The 18,510-nt window shown below is 35.0% G+C and overlaps 2 protein-coding genes across 8 annotated transcripts in view; one reads left to right on the plus strand and one right to left on the minus strand.

Annotated features, from left to right (window-relative positions):
- Positions 1-12,777, minus strand: part of LOC106172760 (ELAV-like protein 3) — a 44,628-nt gene extending 31,851 nt beyond the window's left edge. The window contains exons 1-5 of one of the 5 annotated variants that reach the window (XM_013553609.3): positions 12,614-12,777; positions 12,057-12,128; positions 11,398-11,457; positions 10,940-10,966; positions 7,317-7,352 (exon numbers count right to left, since the gene is read on the minus strand). In XM_013553609.3, the coding sequence (XP_013409063.1) occupies positions 7,317-7,352; positions 10,940-10,966; positions 11,398-11,457; positions 12,057-12,113 (180 nt within the window). In that variant the 5' untranslated portion in view covers positions 12,114-12,128; positions 12,614-12,777. Of the gene's footprint in view, positions 1-7,316; positions 7,353-10,939; positions 10,967-11,397; positions 11,458-11,592; positions 11,612-11,761; positions 11,887-12,056; positions 12,129-12,613 lie in introns of those variants that run through there. The other 4 variants (XM_087001997.1, XM_013553615.2, XM_013553616.2 and 1 more) reach the window with 4 other exon arrangements.
- LOC106172759 (cytosolic carboxypeptidase 6) lies at positions 726-18,509 on the plus strand. 3 transcript variants are annotated; one of them, XM_013553605.2, is made up of 12 exons: positions 726-839; positions 1,721-1,846; positions 2,235-2,359; positions 2,732-2,826; positions 3,033-3,249; positions 3,474-3,603; positions 4,002-4,116; positions 4,372-4,483; positions 7,599-7,801; positions 14,849-14,958; positions 16,322-16,519; positions 16,846-18,509. In XM_013553605.2, exons 1-11 carry the CDS (start codon positions 815-817, stop codon positions 16,501-16,503), a joined length of 1,440 nt encoding a protein of 479 aa, XP_013409059.1. In that variant the 5' UTR covers positions 726-814; the 3' UTR covers positions 16,504-16,519; positions 16,846-18,509. The 3 variants fall into 3 exon arrangements, with proteins under 3 accessions (XP_013409059.1, XP_013409060.1, XP_013409058.1); XM_013553606.2 differs by having other exon boundaries at positions 16,322-16,515; XM_013553604.2 differs by having other exon boundaries at positions 16,322-16,499.
- The last annotated feature ends 1 nt before the right edge of the window (position 18,510 follows it).

An 18,510-nucleotide genomic window follows, 5' to 3' on the forward strand; every position in this document is an offset into this window, starting at 1 on the left:
ATCCTCCTTAGTATTGTAGTTTTTTCTCAGAAAATGATTAAAAATTATTTATTACCGCCTATAGTGACACACTTCATAGACATTACCAAAAATGCTAACTTTAATATTGACTACAGTATAAAATGTGCAAAACAGCTATAAAACAGAACTGAATGTTCCATAGTCAGACTTTGTGAAATATTCTCGAGTAAGTTCGTTGGGAACAAAATGTTGGATGTTTAAAATATAGGATTGGAAGTGAATGAAAATAAAAAAAAATTCACTGAAATTTAAATACTGTCTTTTCACCAATGTTGCTGTTTCTACATTTTTGACATTTTCTGTACCTTGATAGCAAAATTAGTTTCGACGACGAATTGCAGAAGAGGTTTCATGATAGAGAACTATTGATTGTGTCAGCTGCGACTTAAAGCTAGTGACATTTATAAATAACAACCAGACACAATGACGGCGGAGGTGGCATTTGACCAAAACGTCAGAATTCAACCAAAGACAAAGGCTTCGAAATTAACATTCACAGATACCATTAAGGATTTTTTGTTGTGTTTTAATTTTTTCAACAGCGACAAGCAAGTGCGGAAAAGTGGATTTATTTATAATTCAATTATCAAGCAAACATGGAATTCAAATAATTGAAAAAAGAAATGACACGACACGAAAAGATTATTTTTATCGAGTTAAACATTACTCTTTTAACTTTATATTTACTTTTACCTCCCCAACCACCCTTACAACGCCAGCGAAGTCTTCGTATATATCTCGTTCCGCATTTGTACCAATCCTTATTTTATTGTTAATCCAACTTAGAACCAAGATGGCGGACAAGAAACCCGACTCAGGTTTGTTTATGGTTGTTAAGTGGAATTTCCTGTCAGTTTTCTCACTATACAGTTCAAATGGACAATATATATTGATGTGAAATGTTATGTTAAAGGGATTTATTTGCAATTCTGCTATGCATAATATGCACACGCTTGAAAAGACGGGAAAGGACTCTACTTAACTTGGCAAATTAGAAGTAACGTAATACAACTTACAAGTAAGCTCACAAGCATCTGTCTGTGCTAGATGATGTCAGTTCTGCTGTGACTATAAGAGTTCGAATCGAAATGTTTTCTATCTTTTATATGGATTTTGAAGCCTTGTCAATTGCCCTTTACTCCCAAATGAGAGAGGGAGTTTACAACTAACACTACAGCATTATGATACAGTAAAACGTGAACTTGTGTCACAATCCAATCGACTGTTTTTATAGAAGTGAGCCCACGATATACGAGCAATCAATGAACACAAAATGCCGAATTTAAGTGATCTATGAATGTTTTTTTTTTAATATACGATAATTACCGATTGAAAATTGGGTCCTTCATATAACCAGTACAACAATGGAATAATGTCCTAAAAATTATACCTTTTTGGTCATCACATATTTCAGAATTGTATTTTGAGCTTCCAATAATTATTTTGGTGTCCTTTTTGAAAATGATTTTTAACTAAATTTAATTATATTTGGCAATTATCAGTAAAATTCATATGAGACTATTTAGGCAACATGCATATTTTGGAAGTTCATATGTACATACCGGGTATCACTTAAATGACTTTTTAAAATTCACCTGCAGATAAATAACTGGTGATGGACTGGCCCTTTAACAAAACATTGCTCTTTCAAGCATGGAGCCTATTTGTTATTATAAACCTGCCATTAATATATATTTAGGAAGTGATTCTGAAAGTGCAGATGAACCAGTGGTCGGCAATGTGAACAAGTTTGCAGTTGTACCACCAGGTTACTCAGGAAGACCTAAAAAGGGACACCTCATTTTTGATGCATGTTTTGAAAGTGGTAAGAAATTGTGTTTACCCCTTGGTATAGAATATGCACTAATGTCTAAATTTAGAATTGTTGCTTAGATAATATTGGAACTTATATGAAAAAACAGGCTTTACTGTTACTGGATCCTACCCCTACATGGTAAACACAGGGAAGTAACTTGAAACTGCAACCTGAAACATACATTTTTGCATACACGTAGCTTCATTACCAAGTTAAGCAAATGTTGGTACCTTGTCTACCATTTAAAGTTTGTGCCATAATACTTTGATTGGATCATTTTGATTAAAGATAAGGTGATTTCATCATTGATCTCATATAAAAATAATGATTTATTTAGACCAAAATTATTTATGTTATAGCTTTAAAATGTGTGTGTTTTATCTTTGTTTACTATTAGGCAACCTTGGAAGAGTGGACTTCATCACAGATTATGAATATGATCTGTTCATCAGGCCAGATACCTGTAACCCCAGGTTCAGGGTCTGGTTTAATTTCACAGTTGAAAATGTGAAGGCAGACCAGGTCAGATTGTGCAGCTAGAATGATATTGGCAACTGTACAAAAAATGAATCACACACTAGTAATGTGTGTATCTTTGGCCTTCTTCACATAGAGCTGTAAAGTTTTCTGTATTTGGACTGGTTGGGGGTATCATAAGGTGACACTTCCAGGTTACTAAGTTTTCAATTTCTCCAACTGGTCAATACTGAAAACTGTACTGCTTGCTAGGGGCCATAAAAAACCATCATTTTTAATTTTTACACAGCTAAATAAACTCCAAGTTAACACTTACGTATATCCATTATTTTATATGCATACCTATCATGAAATTGATGAATATCATTTATTTATTTATCATTTACGTCCTGTGTGACTTTTTTCTAAATATTCCAGAGAGTTATTTTCAACATAGTCAACTTTAGTAAGACTAAGTCACTGTACAGGGAAGGTATGACTCCACTGGTTAAATCTACAAGTAGGCCAAAGTGGTAAGCTTAATTCTATATGGTTTGACTAATTTTTTTTTTTTTTTTTTTTTTGTAAACAATTTAATATTCATACTTGTTAATGTAAAAATTATAATAATAAATAATAATAATTTTATAGTTTCAGAAATTAAGGTTTCCCTTTTTGAGATGTGGAATGCAGATGAAATAAAATATTATTCACCTGAGCTTTTTTAAACTTTATTCAGGGTGCGGATACCAACAAAGCATGTGTACTACTACCGCTGTCCAGACCACAGGAAAAACTATGTCATGTCCTTTGCTTTCTGCTTTGACAAAGAGACTGATGTTTACCAGTTTTCTTACTGTTATCCATATTCTTACACAAGACTACAAAATTATTTAGACAATATTGAAAAAAGAAACTTAGATTTTGTTCAGAGGGAACTAGTGGCTTTAAGTGTGGTGAGTTAAATTCCTAATTTGAAGCTTTATTTTGTGCTGTTTAAAATAGTAATTTGATATGTGCTTATGAATTAACATTTGAAGTATGGTGTTTCATTGAAGTAAAGTAATTTCCTATTATATTTAACTTGTTAACAAATGCTGCTCTAAGCAAGTAGATGATTAAAAGTACAAGTAAGATTTTGTATATTATGCTTATCTTTTTCCTGAAATTATTTTCCAAGCAACAAAGAAGACTTGATCTATTGGTGATCACAAACCCAGAAAATTTGGAGCCAGAGGAGAAACAGAAGGTTGTGTTCCTGACAGCAAGAGTTCACCCTGGAGAGACTCCCGCATCTTATGTATGTCAAGGTGGGTAGACTTATCCCTGTTTCTGACTATAAAATAAAGTATGCCATGACTGAAGAAAAAATAAGTGCAATTTCAAATTTGTTTTCCAAAATAACCAAATAAACCTTACTAAAAGGAGTAATATGTATCTTTGCTGAATACTTGGTGATACATTGCTACACCTTATTTATTCTGTTGTATTATTTTATTATCAGAAGTCATATTTGAATCTTATTTCCATTTACTGAATTTTGGAGTACAAAAAGAATGTCATAGTGTCAAAATTAACATTATTTATTCTATGATCTATGCCTATAGATAATTGTACAGATATATGTAAAAAATTCAGCATTGCAGGAATGCTCTCATTTTCTATTGTTTACTCAGATTGTTCTCAAACATTTTTTTATTCATTTCAGGCATCATTGATTTTTTAATAAGCTCACATCCTATAGCAAAGATTCTTAGAGATCATCTGGTCTTCAAAATTGTACCCATGTTAAATCCTGATGGGGTTTATCTTGGAAATTACAGGTGAGCACAACATATCAGTTACTGATTTGGAATACATCTGGGTAATAAAATATAGTAGTTAAGTCCTACAAGTGGTGCAAGAAAGGATGCTTGTTGCACAACTAGCATAAAAAGAATAAAGTTTTTGTGAACTTATATATTTTTTTATGTTGTAAAAAAATAAAAAGGCTCTTAAGTTGTTCAATTCATGGAGATTAAGCAGTTATATATAACATGATTAAAGCAATAGTATACATAATGTATTCTTCACATCAGGTGTTCTCTGATGGGGTTTGATCTAAACAGGCACTGGATGGAGCCATCCCCCTGGGCACACCCCACACTGTATGCCACCAAGAACCTGCTGTTAGAGATGGACAGGAATGAGGTGAATTAGTCAAAAACCTAGTTTGCTAGTTTTAAAAAAATTTGACAAAATTTTTTCCTCCCCTTACACATATATTTTGAAAGGCAGTTTTGACACTGATTTTTGTATGATCCAGACTGAACAAAGCCTGGGAAGCTTTTACTGAATAAAGGCAATAAAAATCCATCATATGCCTTTTCTGGTTAGATAATTCCCAGAAAAAGGCAAATTGAATTATTGCAGTAGATGTTCTACAAAACACACATCTGGTATCACCTCAACTTAATCATTCAACTGGAACCTGAATATTTTATCAGAATTTAGGTGCTGGGAGATAAAGATTTAATTTCAAAGAGTGCAGCTACAAGTATTTGTATTTTCAGGGTTTTTTTTAATATATACTGACAAGGATGTCAGTGGCAGCCAAGTTTCTTACTTATGGCAACATGAAATTTTCTTCACATGTTACATGAATCTAATATAAGTTATGGGACTGCTTTAATGTAAATCAGTGCAACAAAGATGCAAGTATGGTCTTTAGTATATATCAGTTACAAGACAGAGTCATGTAGAAGGAACATTATTCAGAACTGTTCATTTTAAAACTACAAGCCATCAAAAAACCTTGAAATGGCAAGACACTGAATAACAACAATCTGTCCTGATGTTATGGAGAAATTGAATTGGCCAAATGTTTTACTAACTGTAGTCTAAGGATATACTGTTGATCCCTGTGAGCAATTATATGCATAGACTTTAGGTACTATTCAGTTTGTTTGTTATCTTTTTACATAATTCATATGCATGAAGGTTTATGTCCTCACAAACACAAAAACTATATACAGTTAAAAGATAATACTTTGATGTCTTAAAACATGCAAAAAATAATTACTACAAATAGATGTATAAATAATGGTTTGTGAATTTGATAGTTTTGCTTAAACATTATAGTCCACATTTCACATTCCATTTTTCTGCTGACATCAAAATTAAACTCAAAATAGAATAAGAGCTGGTGGTCTAGGAGAAGGCTCCCAGTGAACACTTTATAGAATGAGTATAGTTGTCTTTCTAAAGGCTGGTCTTTTAAGACTATCATAAGATGCATGCAACTCACTGATGGCCCTTCTCACAGGTAATACACAATGCATATGTCTCATTGATGGCCCTGCTTTCAGATAATACACAATACAACACTCACCTAAAAATTTAAATCACTAAAGTCATCCAAAGTTTGAGAGCATGTAATACTGGTTAATATTGCGTCCTACATTGGAATAGTCAAACACATTGCCTCTAGTAAAATGTCATATCCTAGCCTTAAAGGTAAGTCCCAGATCAGTTGGTTCTTAGAGGATACACGCAGTATGTAAATTAACCTCTTTTTATGAAATCATTCAGTTGTGTGAACCCTAAAAATTGTATGTGTGGCTCTAATAGGATATATTATGTTTGACTTAAAAATATGACAGTTTTTAGTTGCAGCTGTAGTGGCTCGAAGTATTATGAATATGACAAACAGATGTTGCCCCTGCAGGCAACTAACAGCAGCATGAAACGGTCCTATTATTTTGACTCATATCCATGATATTCCCACTTGTGACTTCCCACGTTCATTTTATATGCCAAATTATTATACTTGATCACTCCAAAACCAATAAAACTTTCCTTTGTTACCCTTAAGCACTCACATACTTAAGTTCCATCGGGTTTTAAGTGCGCAGGCATGTGTGTGCATGTATTGTTGGATGTGTGTAAGCACATGAGAGAGAGAGAGAGGTTTGTGTTTTTCAGCATCTAATATAAGTTCTGGGCCTGCTTTGATGTAAATCAGTGCAACAAGGATGGAAGTATGGTCTGAAATAAATCATGTCCATTCAGTTATTTCCTAAGGTCATCAGTGTCACCCATCTTTTGGCTCTTTCTGTTGAGCCTCCCTATGGGACTCTATCAGATAAAACTATACACCTATCTTCTGGTGATTTATTATGTTAAGCCAAGTTTGATTGCCCTTGCAGTGTTTTATCTGATTGTCTGCAAACTTGGAGCTTATTCCTAGTGAAACTATTGTTCTACGTACCGTGTGGGTCAACCCAACTCTGGGGGGACTAGTGATAATACAGGGGCGGATTTAGGCCATCTTCTGGGTCTTCCGGAAGATGGTCAGATTTTCAAGTTTACATTGACGGGTATCTATTTTTTCTGTCAGAAGACAGTCAAAAACGGTGGATGGATTAACAAAGATAATTTGGAAGACTGTCAGACAGTTTCTCTGGATCTGCCCTTGATATATACCTACATTGGAAACAAGAGGAGGCATGTTAATCTGTTAAACTGATTGCATTCAGCAAGAGTCCCCAAGGAGTTTGATTATTTTACCTAGTACAATAGTTTCATGGGGAATGAGCCCTTATTGATGTTGCCTTATTGGGTTTTTTACTGGATGCTGGAGTTCTGATGAATTCACAGTTGCTTGCCTTTCTACTTAGATCACATTATTCATTTGCTTAAAAAAACTGTTGTAGAAACGCTGTGAAAATAAAAAGGTTCCCACCAATGTCAAAACAATGAACATGTTCTAAAAGGTTCTTAACAAACAAGTACCATACACAAAAGTAGGAGAGAAATAAGTGTATAACACCTACTTATGAAGTAAGAGTTGGTTTTTGGCACAAAATTCTTCCCTTTCAATTGTTTCTGAAGTATTTTGAGGGTCTTGCCACTTTCTCCATAGTCCTCAAAGAATTATTTATGTACTAAGGTGCCATACATGGAAATGAGGGGGAAATAGAAAATTAGTAATTTATACCATTTTACTAATACCAGGTTAGTGCACTCACACACTTTTACTTACTTGTTCCACATGGCAGTTTATCAGGCTCCACTGTTCCTGGATAAAATTTAAAATACAAAAGAATGACAAAATTGATATGAAAGTTAATTTTGTTGATATTTGGTTAAATGGATATTTTTATTTGTTTGGTTTATTGAAGAATATAAATGTTTGATCAAAAAGACTAGTTGGTCTTATGTGAATGATTTATGTTTTATTGCAGTTTGTTCATCAATTACACAATATATTGTATCTTGAAAATTAACTTGCACAATGAAATGGGTCTTTATTGCTTGATTTCAGAATGTGGAGGTTGATTTCTACATTGATATCCATGCACATTCCACTTTGATGAATGGGTTCATGTATGGCAACGTGTATGATGATTCGGGAAAATTTGAAAAACATGCAATATTCCCAAAATTGCTAGACCAAAATGCCGAAGATTTCTCATTGAACAACACTAATTTCAATAGAGACAGTGTCAAAGCAGGGACAGGTCGAAGGTGAGGACAAAACTCTCTCTCCCTCCCCCCCCCCTCCCCCCCCCCCCCCCGGGCCCTCTCTCTCTTTCTCTCTTTCTTTCTCTCTCTCTCTCTCTCTCTCTCACGCACACACACACACACACACATGGATTATTAAAGGTATTTGTGCAGTTAAGAAATACTGGAATTTTGAGTGACAACACTCAAAAACTGTTAATTACATAGTGTGTCATTAAGTTAATCTAGTAAATTACTTGTTTGATAATCCCTTTTGTCCCTCCCAGTGGATTATTTGAAAATTGCTTCCACCCCCCAGTGGATAATTTGATAATCCCTTTGCCCCTCCCTCTGTGGATAATTTGATAATCTTTTTGCCCCTCCCCCAGTGAAATTTTGATTGCCCCCCCCCCCTTGTTGAATAATTTGATTATTCCTAAAAAGGTATTGCTACCGAAAAGATTTTATCCTAGAGTCACACCTCTTTACTTTTCATGTGGATATTTAAAGCTTAAACTAAAAGAAAAAAAAATTAAGCAGAATTGTTTCTGACAATTACTTTTTAGGTAAATAATGACAGGTTTTTCTTTGTTGAAGTATTGTTCTTTTCATCTCTCACTTATTTTAAAATGCCCTTGTATAGAAGTAGAAAGCTAAATATGTTGTGAGAAATGACAATGAAGGTTTTATCAAGAAAAGAGGAAATAAAGAAAAAAACTGTTTCCTCCTAAGATTTATTTCTCATAGCACTCAAGGGAAATGGTACACTGTACATAGCTGTACACCCACCCTATTTATAGCATGCACATACACAAACATATGCACACACTTGCAGGCAATGAAAAAAAAAGAAAAAAAAAAACGACAGTGCAGTCTCATGCGGTTGACATAGTTAAATTTGAGAGCAGTTTTTTCTAGATGTCAGGACATTCAGTGATGTTAGACTATCATAATGATCAGTTTATAAAACAGCTAGTGCATTAATGCACACTGCCAGTTAAGATTTACCCAGTTTGTTCAGCATCATAAATAATCCCAAGGGGTTAAAAAAATAATGGTTAAAATATCTGGTTTCTATCCTCATATCCTATGTTACAGATCTTATCAGATCAATATTTCATTGCAAGTTTGATATAGAAATGAATAATACAGCAACTCAGGCAGGCAGTCATGGTGGCATGCAGCTGTTCACCGACCGTGTGTAATGTGCTTCAATAAGTATGTAGAAATAAAGCCTAAATGAGACCCTAAAGAGCAAAACTATTAAATTCTTTAGAATTCAGTCTGGTTCAGTTTCTCAATTTATAATAGTCCTTTAATGTGTGAGAAAAGTTATATTTTCCTTTGAATATGTTGATCTAGGTAAAGATAATAGATGTGGATAAATGAATTATATTCATGGAATATTGGGGAGGAGTTTTGAAAGTAAACATCTGAACCATGGGGTACAAAAGTCTGGATCTGCTGCTACTTGTGATATTATTCCTACAAACAGTCGTATAATGATACTCCTGAAAAGTTAATGTAACCCCTTTACCAGGTCGGCTTATTAGCGCAGATATCCCTTTCAGTTGAAGTTCGAAGATTAAATATTTTTATGCACTCAAGAAGCAAATTATGCCCATTTCACCTTAACTAAACATGTCTTAGATGTTGGTAGGTAGCATAGAATTCCAACTTGCTAATGTCAACATTACAACAGCTCAGTTGAATTTTCTTCAGGTTTATTTTTCTTAGTTGGCACAAAGATATAGATGTAAGGAGCAAAGCAACAGGTTTCGTTAGGGATAAACTATAGGATAGAAACAACCCTATACCACTCTACACATTCCGGATATCTCCCCTTTGGCTTGTTTGTTATGAGGAAGTCAAATTTTAGCGCTGATTAACCTCAACCACTGTTGAAACACAGTGTTTCCAATTTCTAAACATTAAACTTATGGGAGTAATATTGCATGACTTTGATTAAAAGAGTTAAAGAAACGAGTGAAGAATGTTTCATTCCGCTGCCAAGTTTATGCATCTTGCGCATAGACACTTTTTTTCAATGTTATTTTATACTGCCGCTCCATGTACGGCAGTCTATGTATTTTTGGAAAGGGAAGAAGGGAAAGTACTGTCATTAAATAAGACTGCAACTTAGCCGGAGGGGTGGGTATAGACTGTCAGGCAAATTGCACACCTTTTATTTCGATTCTCTGACCCATAAAGGAAAGGTGATAATATATAGCCTTCAGTTCTTTTCCCTCCAAGCATTTTGCTTGCAGTCTATAGAAGATCTAGAAGCTCAAGTTCCTTTTTTTTAGATTTTTCATCACTGACATTTAGCTCAGGAACATGCGCTTTTCTTGTGTGATATAGAAAATAAATCTTGCACATAGACGTATGGCAGGCACCAGTTTAATTGGGTCTTGGAAGCTCCTGTGTGTATGATAAAGATACAGTAACTGTGTCTTGAATAAAGGTGTCAATTAGGATCTGATAACAACACCTTGAAGCCCACTAAATCACCCTGCCCCTCAACCCCATATTAATGACCATGCCTGGACAATACTCAGCTGACCAAGCCCTCTGGCCCCCATGGTCATATGTATATATTGTGCCCCTTGAGGAGGATATGATAAAGGTTGCGTGTAGTAATTACAGTGCATGGTTTTTATGTAGAGTGTAAAAGCTAGCTCTGCTTGCTCATCAGTGCATGGAACAATTTTCTGACTTCTTTAAGCAGAGTATTGACTTAAAACGATGACAATACACAGTTAAATATTATCTTAACAACAACAACAGCCTTTCCCCCTGCATACTACCTTACTAACAGCTGAGTCAGAACAAAGTTCTATCAAACTGAGTGGCTCGAAACATTTCATTTTGATTAAATTGTAGCTTTAATTGCCAGGGAGGGAAAATCTTTGCCTTACATTTGCCTCAACAGCATGCAGTTTAACTGAGTGAGGCTGACACAGTTTGACACTTGAAAAAACACTTGCAGGATGTGATTTATTGTAGGGAGGGCAGAAGTTACCACTGATGTGTTTATCTTCACATCTTGAGTCACTTGAATTTCTAATATTTTTGGGGGCTGTAGTGTGTCTGACATACCTGTACTGTTTTTCTTTAATAATCACATTATAGACAGAAATAGAGCGTATATCAAAAGCTTACCTTTAATGTTTGGTACTTGAGTTGATCCTGGAGCAAGAAGTTTCCCGTAGTAGGTAATCCACATGTTGTGGTGTGGAGAGCCACACAGTGGAGAAGTCATTGCACACAGACAGGTAGCAAGGCCAGCAGTGATGTTTGGAGTGGACAAAGAAAGGACAAAAAGGAAAACAAAAGCGAACTTAAAATGTATATAAATGTATTAACAAAAATAATAACTCATTTACACAGTGATCAACTGAGCACTTTCTGCACATGGATACAACTAATACCTAACATTCACTGTCTACAGCATTCACGTGTCTAACTGAGACTAGATTATCAGCTAACTTAGTGGTAAGTACGCATTACAAAAATGCCAGTAACATACATCTAAGTAAATAAGTGAGAACTGTGATTTAAAAACTGAAACTAAAGCATGACTACATACATAAAACCAAAAATAAACAACCAAAGATTACCTTAATGAAGAAGCTTTTCACTTTGGGCATGGTGGGAGACGAGAAGTGGAGAAAACAAAACTAAAACGGAACAGAAAAAAGCAGCTGTAAAAAAAACAATACACCACACAACTAACTAGTCTGCCAACCCATGCAAATGTTCTCATAAAACGTTCACTGTCTTGCTCCAGGCTTTCACTCTACAAGTGGCACTACCTGTGTGTGAGACTGTCAAACCTGACCGTACTGCTTTCCTATTGGCTGATCCAGTCTCCGTGACCTCCGGCCATTCATGTGTTTACACTGGGTCAACCAGCTAAAGCAACTTCTAAACAACGGCACTGTTACTTTTTATGATCTCTCAAAGGGGATTTAAGCTCTTTACCTGAGACTAGAATGTTGTTCTTGGGTTTTCCTTCTCCTGTTTTCATATCTTATGCCTCAATTCACAAGCATGTCAGCTTCTTTGTGGGTAATTACCAAATGAGTAGGGGGAAAGTATGTTTTGGTTTCAATGGCCAGGGCTGTGGTGAATCTTTGATGTTCTTACACACAATGCTGCACACTCTGAATTCTATTAGTCATGATTCATTTTTCCTGTAATGAAGGCATATGATGCTTATTTAAACCTACACAGAGAAATGAGGATGTACTGCTGTTTAAGTACTGTGTATAATTACCTGTCTAAATTGAGTGTCAGCACATTCAGGTATGGGCAGGCGGCAGAATGAAAGCATTCAGGTCCACAATAGCTGTAAGTAGAAGTTCTGATATTGAGGTTTATCTTAAAAACATAAATATTGTATGATAACAGAAGAAAATTCTACAGAGGAAAATAAAGAGTTCACCGATTAAGTACTTAAATACTCACATCATCATACCAGACCTTTCTGTATCACTTTTACTATGAACCAAGGTGAAACTTCTGTTTCCATTTCAAAATACAGACCTTTTGTGTTCATAATATTATGGTTAAATGCTAGGTATGTCATGATATCCCCAGTACATATTACTCAGTCTTTACAGTTGAAACCACAGAATGATGCATACATTATTAATAAGACACCTGGCTTCTGAATGCATTAACTTCTAGTTGATAACTGTCATGTTAAGAGATAGTTTAAAAGTCACTCTCTCTTTATCATTACCACATCTATTTTTTGATGTTGGAGTTATCTGCTTTAAGCCCAAGCCCCAAAACCCTACGCCTTATACAATAAAACATAAATAATCTTACCTTAAGTGTCATCTTGTAAAAGGCAAGATATGTATGTATATTACCCGTGCTTATCTGCCTGTGTAAAAACTGCTTTCTCAATCAGGTAAGGACACCAGTAGTGTTTTTTTTATATCTAAATGTCTTCCTCTTCCCCTTTCTCTTAGTCTATCAGTCCCAGTGTGTGAATGTTTAGGCCACTGGTATCATGTTAGTCATAAGTGATTTATATGTGTATCTCTGTATATACACAACAGAGCTCTGATGTTTCAAGCTGTTACTATGGTATGAGAAACTGTTTGCTGAAAAGAGGGACAGATTTTTCAAGCATCTTTAAAAAAAAAACTTTACCCAACTTGCTTTTTTAAGTGATTAATCTGTAGTAACTATCTTCTTTAGATGAAAAAATTGTTTACACAGTATTTTAGGTCAAGCTATCAGGGATTGTATAAGAAAAATGAAAATAAAAAAAAGAAATTGATATTATCCTATATTGAAACCAAATGTTTTATGTATGAACCAACATGCTATATTTTTTCTGATATTAGGGCAGATAGTTTTGTATTGTTTTAACCTTTTATGAGACCACTTGGTAGGATTTAAATGATTAATATCAGATTCTATATATCAGATAAATGTCAGGGCTCATTTTTTTTTATAAATGAATAAATGAATGAATGTAATGCAAGTCTAGTGTTGTGTGTAATACAGCTCATGTCACATTTCAGTGATTTCATCAGACGGTAATTTTATGAGACATTTGTATGGCTGTGGTTGAGGTTTGTATCCCACCTTCAATCAAGTGGCTTTCATTTCCTCACTGGCTGATTGTCTTGTTGTTTTAGCCTGGAAGTCAAAGTGCAGGAGAGGTGCAGTGTCCAATGTCTTAGTCAATGGAGCAGTTGTCTGCTTGTGTTGGCTGTCACTAGGGGAAAATGCTGTTTTTCTTTTCTATTCTTTTTTTAATAACTAGCAACAATAGAAATTATTCCTGACGTTTGTCACAAAAGTGCAGGGATAACTGTTCTCTGTCAGGTATGGAGTTAAGAAAAAAAGCCTAGAACACAGTGATACAACTGTGCTTATTGCTGGTCAACCCATCTTCTTCATTACCCTCCCAATACTAAATATTAGTGTAAACCAAATCAATGGCAAGTGTTTGTTTTTATCACTGACTCAGGTCTTTGCCTTAGTTCTTGTCAAAACCAATTATAAAATAAAAGGATTTTTAATAATACAATCCTGACTTCACTTTCCTTCCTCTACCAATTCCCAGTCTAACATCTAACATCTGTTAGTTAACCACTGCAATGAGTACAAATATAGATGTGAAAACATAACAAAAAGATACACATGAAATTTCTTAGAGCAAAAAGTCTTACCATTTGTCTTTGTTCTTATATTGCTTGTCTCATTTTACTTCCACAAACCTTAGTATAGCAGTCTTGGCCTTTTTAACTTGACAGAATCAAGTACTCAAGTAGCTGGCCATACGAGTGGGCGGAGGAACTGTTGAGAATGCTTGTGGTAGCATGTAAACTAAATGGTGTAATGTTCTGTGGGTGGTGTTTTCTCTCATGCTCTGAGTATAAACTGCTGGCTTTTAAGTTGTGCAAAGTTATAAAACAACCTGTTAGCCATTCCCTGCCATTATTTCACCAGCATGCATATATATATAGCTTTCATTTCAACCAGACAACAACTGTACTTTGGAAGGATTTATCAATTAAATGCATTATGAGTTGTCATATTATAATCATGCTTTTTCATGTTAAGTCTGTTGTCTTATTTCCCATAACTCTTTTCTGATCATTGATAAATTGATTTTCTGACAGATACATTTATATTTCTATTTCATTTATATTTATATTTCAAAATTTTGTCAGAAATATAATAGGATTTCTCCTCCACACTGCCTATTCCAATGCTGCCATTTTTCCACAGGATTGACTATTATTGACATAATACCACAAGAAATGGAAAATGCATCTCCTCAACAGTATATTGTACAAACAATCAATATTTTAATCAGTCCACATAACAAACATACCATCATCCATTGCCATTGTGATTCTGAGTATATTTGTATCATTAATCTAAAGGTAAAAAAATAAATGAATAAAACTAAGTATATGTCTCCAGTTGTACAGGTATTGAAAATTTTATTTTAACATTCATTTCTAAAGTGAGTCTGTATTTTTAAGTATGATTAGTTACTAGTATCATGGAGTCTTAATATAAAGTCATATGTTCCAGGACCCTGGGTGGCTGTCTAGATGAGTCCCATTGCTACACATTGGAAGTGTCCTTCTTCAGCTACCTGACTAATGGGGCCAGTACAGCATTGCCTTACACTGAGGAGGCTTGTATCCTTCTACTGTCTCATTGCCAGAGTATTTGTATATAGTGTATTGTTTAGTGTGTGGATGTGCACACATCTGTGCAAATGTGTGTGTGTGTGTGAATTCAAGAACATGGACTATCATCCATCCCATCAGTATCTCATGTTCTAAAATTAAAATATCAACCAGTTTCCAATATAAATTGCACCTTTCTACATATTCAGAAAGCTAAAAAAAAAAGTGACATGACTATGATCAGTTCTTGTTGAAATAGTTTTGGATTTTTTTTTTACACAGTTACACTATTAACTCCATTTTGAATTAACAAGCATTTTTAAGTGTTTATTCAGAGCAAGCAGTATGTTCTACACCATTTGGAATATGCTCAAATAAACCCTTTGTAGCTGAAACAAAGGCATTCCAAATATTGTCAGACAATCATAAAATATGTATTTTATTTTCCCATGTATTTCCCATAACCATAAAACCTACCGTTATGACATATATTGCTCAAGGGAAAGATGGGAAGGAAACGGTTTATGGGGGTCTCCTGAGAACTAAAAGTTGGATGTTGTGGAATTAATTCAGGTCCTAGCATTTGGAAACTTTTGCCCCAGATTTGTGATTATGAATGCCCAAATTAACATCTCCATTGCACAAAGGATTTCGTAGCACAAATGTAAAATTTGCAGCCACAAACACTGCGCTACAAAACACGAACGGCAGGTCCACTTACCTGTTCGGTACATCTACGTGCTGGAGATTGTCGAGAGTGCATTTATGCCATATTAATTTGGATAGTAGATTATTTAAGTATGTTGGTTTGATATGTGTTGAGACTTTTTGTTTATTCTTTGTCTTTCGTCAAAGAAGAAGAAAGAGGAGAAGATGCCACTGTTTTTTGACAAGGAATCTCTGAAAGCTTTAAGGTGCTTTTTCTTGTATGTTTCTCCATATTAAAAATAGTCCTGGGCTGGCTAGTAATTACATGTTTGTGCACTGAAATCTTGGTTAGAGTTGTTAATTTGGGCATTCGTGCTCTCAAATCTGAGGCAGGTCATAGCAAACAGCAATAATTGTTTGAGGTCTGTAAATTTTTGTAGAATGAGCAAAATTAATTTTTTTTCATTGCTAGGATTTGATTTGGTTTTCCTTCACCTAGTAGCAAGTTACAGCACCTACTATCACCAGCCTTAGCTGTACTAAGATAAAAATAGAATGATTATTTTTTCTGCAAATTATATTGACCATGACCCCAAAAAATGTGTAGAGGTGAATTTCTACATGAACTCCCATAATGAGTTGCTGTTTTCTTTAGAACATTTATAAACAATCCAACACAACACCATCATAGTGAAGTGATTGTTTCCCCTTAACCCCATTCAAGATATGAAACTTGGGCGTAATCTTGCCCGGACATTCCTAGATTACTATAAACTGACTGGTTTTATCAGTGCCAAGCCCAGCAGTAGTATAGTGCCCAAACCTGGCCGCCATAGTGCCAAGGACAGAAACAAGGCAGAGAGAGCAGCCTCAGAACCCTTGAGGTACTCACAAGAAGAAAGGTAGATATTTTCTCAGGCAGGTACATATAATCTTCCAAAGATTAAAATTTTATGTGAATAGCAGGTCATATGCGACTTGATAAAAAACCTGTATTTTGACTTAATAGTGCTCTGAATGCAATGCTCATTTGTTAAAAGATATATTTACATCCTCTTGGCAAAATTCAATCATTTGACAAACCTACTCAAGCATTATTTTTAAAAAACTTGATGGTAATCTTCCATTCAAAAATAATGAAACTGAAGATTTATTGCTAGATTTGTCTTCAGACATTTCCTTAGAAGATAACATCTTGTTTCGAGGTCTGAACTAAATCATCTATCTGTCTGTCATTCCTACTTTTAGTTATGAGCAACAGGAGAGGGGTGCTTATTACACAGCCAGTAAAGGGACCAGCAATGAGTACGAATCCCCAGCTTCACAACGCCACAGTAGACACAACTGACGGTACAAGTTAATGCAAGCTGGTATATTTAAAGACATTGCTGCCTCTGCCTGGAAGGAACATTCCCTCTTTCTTGGAATCTGTCTGCAATACAGTGAGGTCATGGACCTAATGCAAACTGAGTGTTCACCAATTGGAAAAAGATCCCTTTTCATTGGCTGAAACAAAAGATCAGACAGTCAGCTATAATTAACTTAAGAGCTATTATCTCAGGGTCAGGTACCTCTGCTGTGGATTTTTTTTCCCCTTAAATAATGAGCCATTTATCAAATTTTCATCAAGAAGTTGCTATTCTCAGCAAAGAAGACAAAATAGATAACTGAAACATAGTATTCTGTGTATAACCTTCACCTTTTAAAGTACCAAACTAAAACAAAAATTTCATCAAAAAGATGTTGACTCTTAACAACAGCATCAAGGTGCAGGATGAAGAGAAAGTCGTCCACCTTTGAAATGGCAGGTGCAGTGTCATATACCTATATGACTCTTTTGGCACCTGTCACTGGCAACATAATAATAAACCATATTGTAAACAGCAGTAATTAAATTTTTTTTTTTGCGTAAATTGATGCCTTACAATGTTAAGAGACACCAAGTTCATCTTTGTCTCTGTAACGGCCATTGCCCCATTTTTGCAATCTGATAATGTGTAATGGGTATATTACGGATATCAGTAATTTGTAACTTGGCACTCAGCCACGTCTTGTATGCTAAGATGATATACATGTATTGCGTGATAAACCAACTGTATGCAGACACCTTATCTGGTACTGGGGGAAATGACCCATGGGTAAAAGGGACTTATTAAGGCATGCAACATTAAATTAGCTTTAAGTTTGATAGAAGTTCCATTTTCCGCGGAAAAAAAATCTTGTGCAGTCTTCTAAAATAGGCAGCATTAAGAGTTAAAATTAAAACATTCCTGTCTGGGCTAGCTGTTACATTGTTACTGCACATTACCCAGGATTGAGCTGTCACAGCTGCGAACATTCCAGTTCAATTTGCCATAGTGAGAAAACAAATGCAAAAGGTGGATTCACAGGACCTTAGCTATATGAAGCCGTCTCCTTGCCGATACTAAAGCAGAGTGAGGTTGAAGGAGGTGTTTGTGTGTTAAAGATTGGTCATATAGCATGAAGAAAGTTTGACATGCGCCCTGTGGTTTAACTTGGGTAGCGTTACATTCAGTTTGATGAGAAATTTGGTAATGGTGACACAAATGTCCAAGATCAAGTGTCACATGTGCAGGAGAGCCATGTCACACTGGTAAATGTAAATGAAGAGTTGCATTTTAGCAGAAACAAAAAAAAAAAAAAAACATTCCAAAATAAATTGGTAAATACATTAAGCAAGCAGGTAACTAGACGTTTCTATGTGATCACTGGCAAAGTTTTCTCATTTCATACAGATTCATAAATAGCTTGAAAATCAAAACTGTCTAAATAGATGTCAAATTTCTCAGGAAAATAAATTGCACTGTACAATCACTTTGTATCAATGTTGTTGATAGATGTACCTTTCTCTCATGTAAATAAATATAACAAATAAAACTACTGAAAAAAAAT

Source organism: Lingula anatina, chromosome 1, assembly GCF_051362555.1.
Source record: "Lingula anatina isolate TDL-2025a chromosome 1, LinAna3.0, whole genome shotgun sequence".
Taxonomy (NCBI): domain Eukaryota; kingdom Metazoa; phylum Brachiopoda; class Lingulata; order Lingulida; family Lingulidae; genus Lingula; species Lingula anatina.

What these genes read in the sequence shown, in the direction of transcription:
- LOC106172759 (XM_013553604.2), top strand. Translation starts at nt 815, where the DNA reads ATGGCGGACAAGAAACCCGACTCAG. An exon ending in AAAGCAGGGACAGGTCGAAG is followed by an intron (nt 7,802 to 14,848) that starts GTGAGGACAAAA and finishes CATATGTTCCAG; the next exon opens with GACCCTGGGTGGCTGTCTAG. An exon ending in GCCTTACACTGAGGAGGCTT is followed by an intron (nt 14,959 to 16,321) that starts GTATCCTTCTAC and finishes ACCCCATTCAAG; the next exon opens with ATATGAAACTTGGGCGTAAT.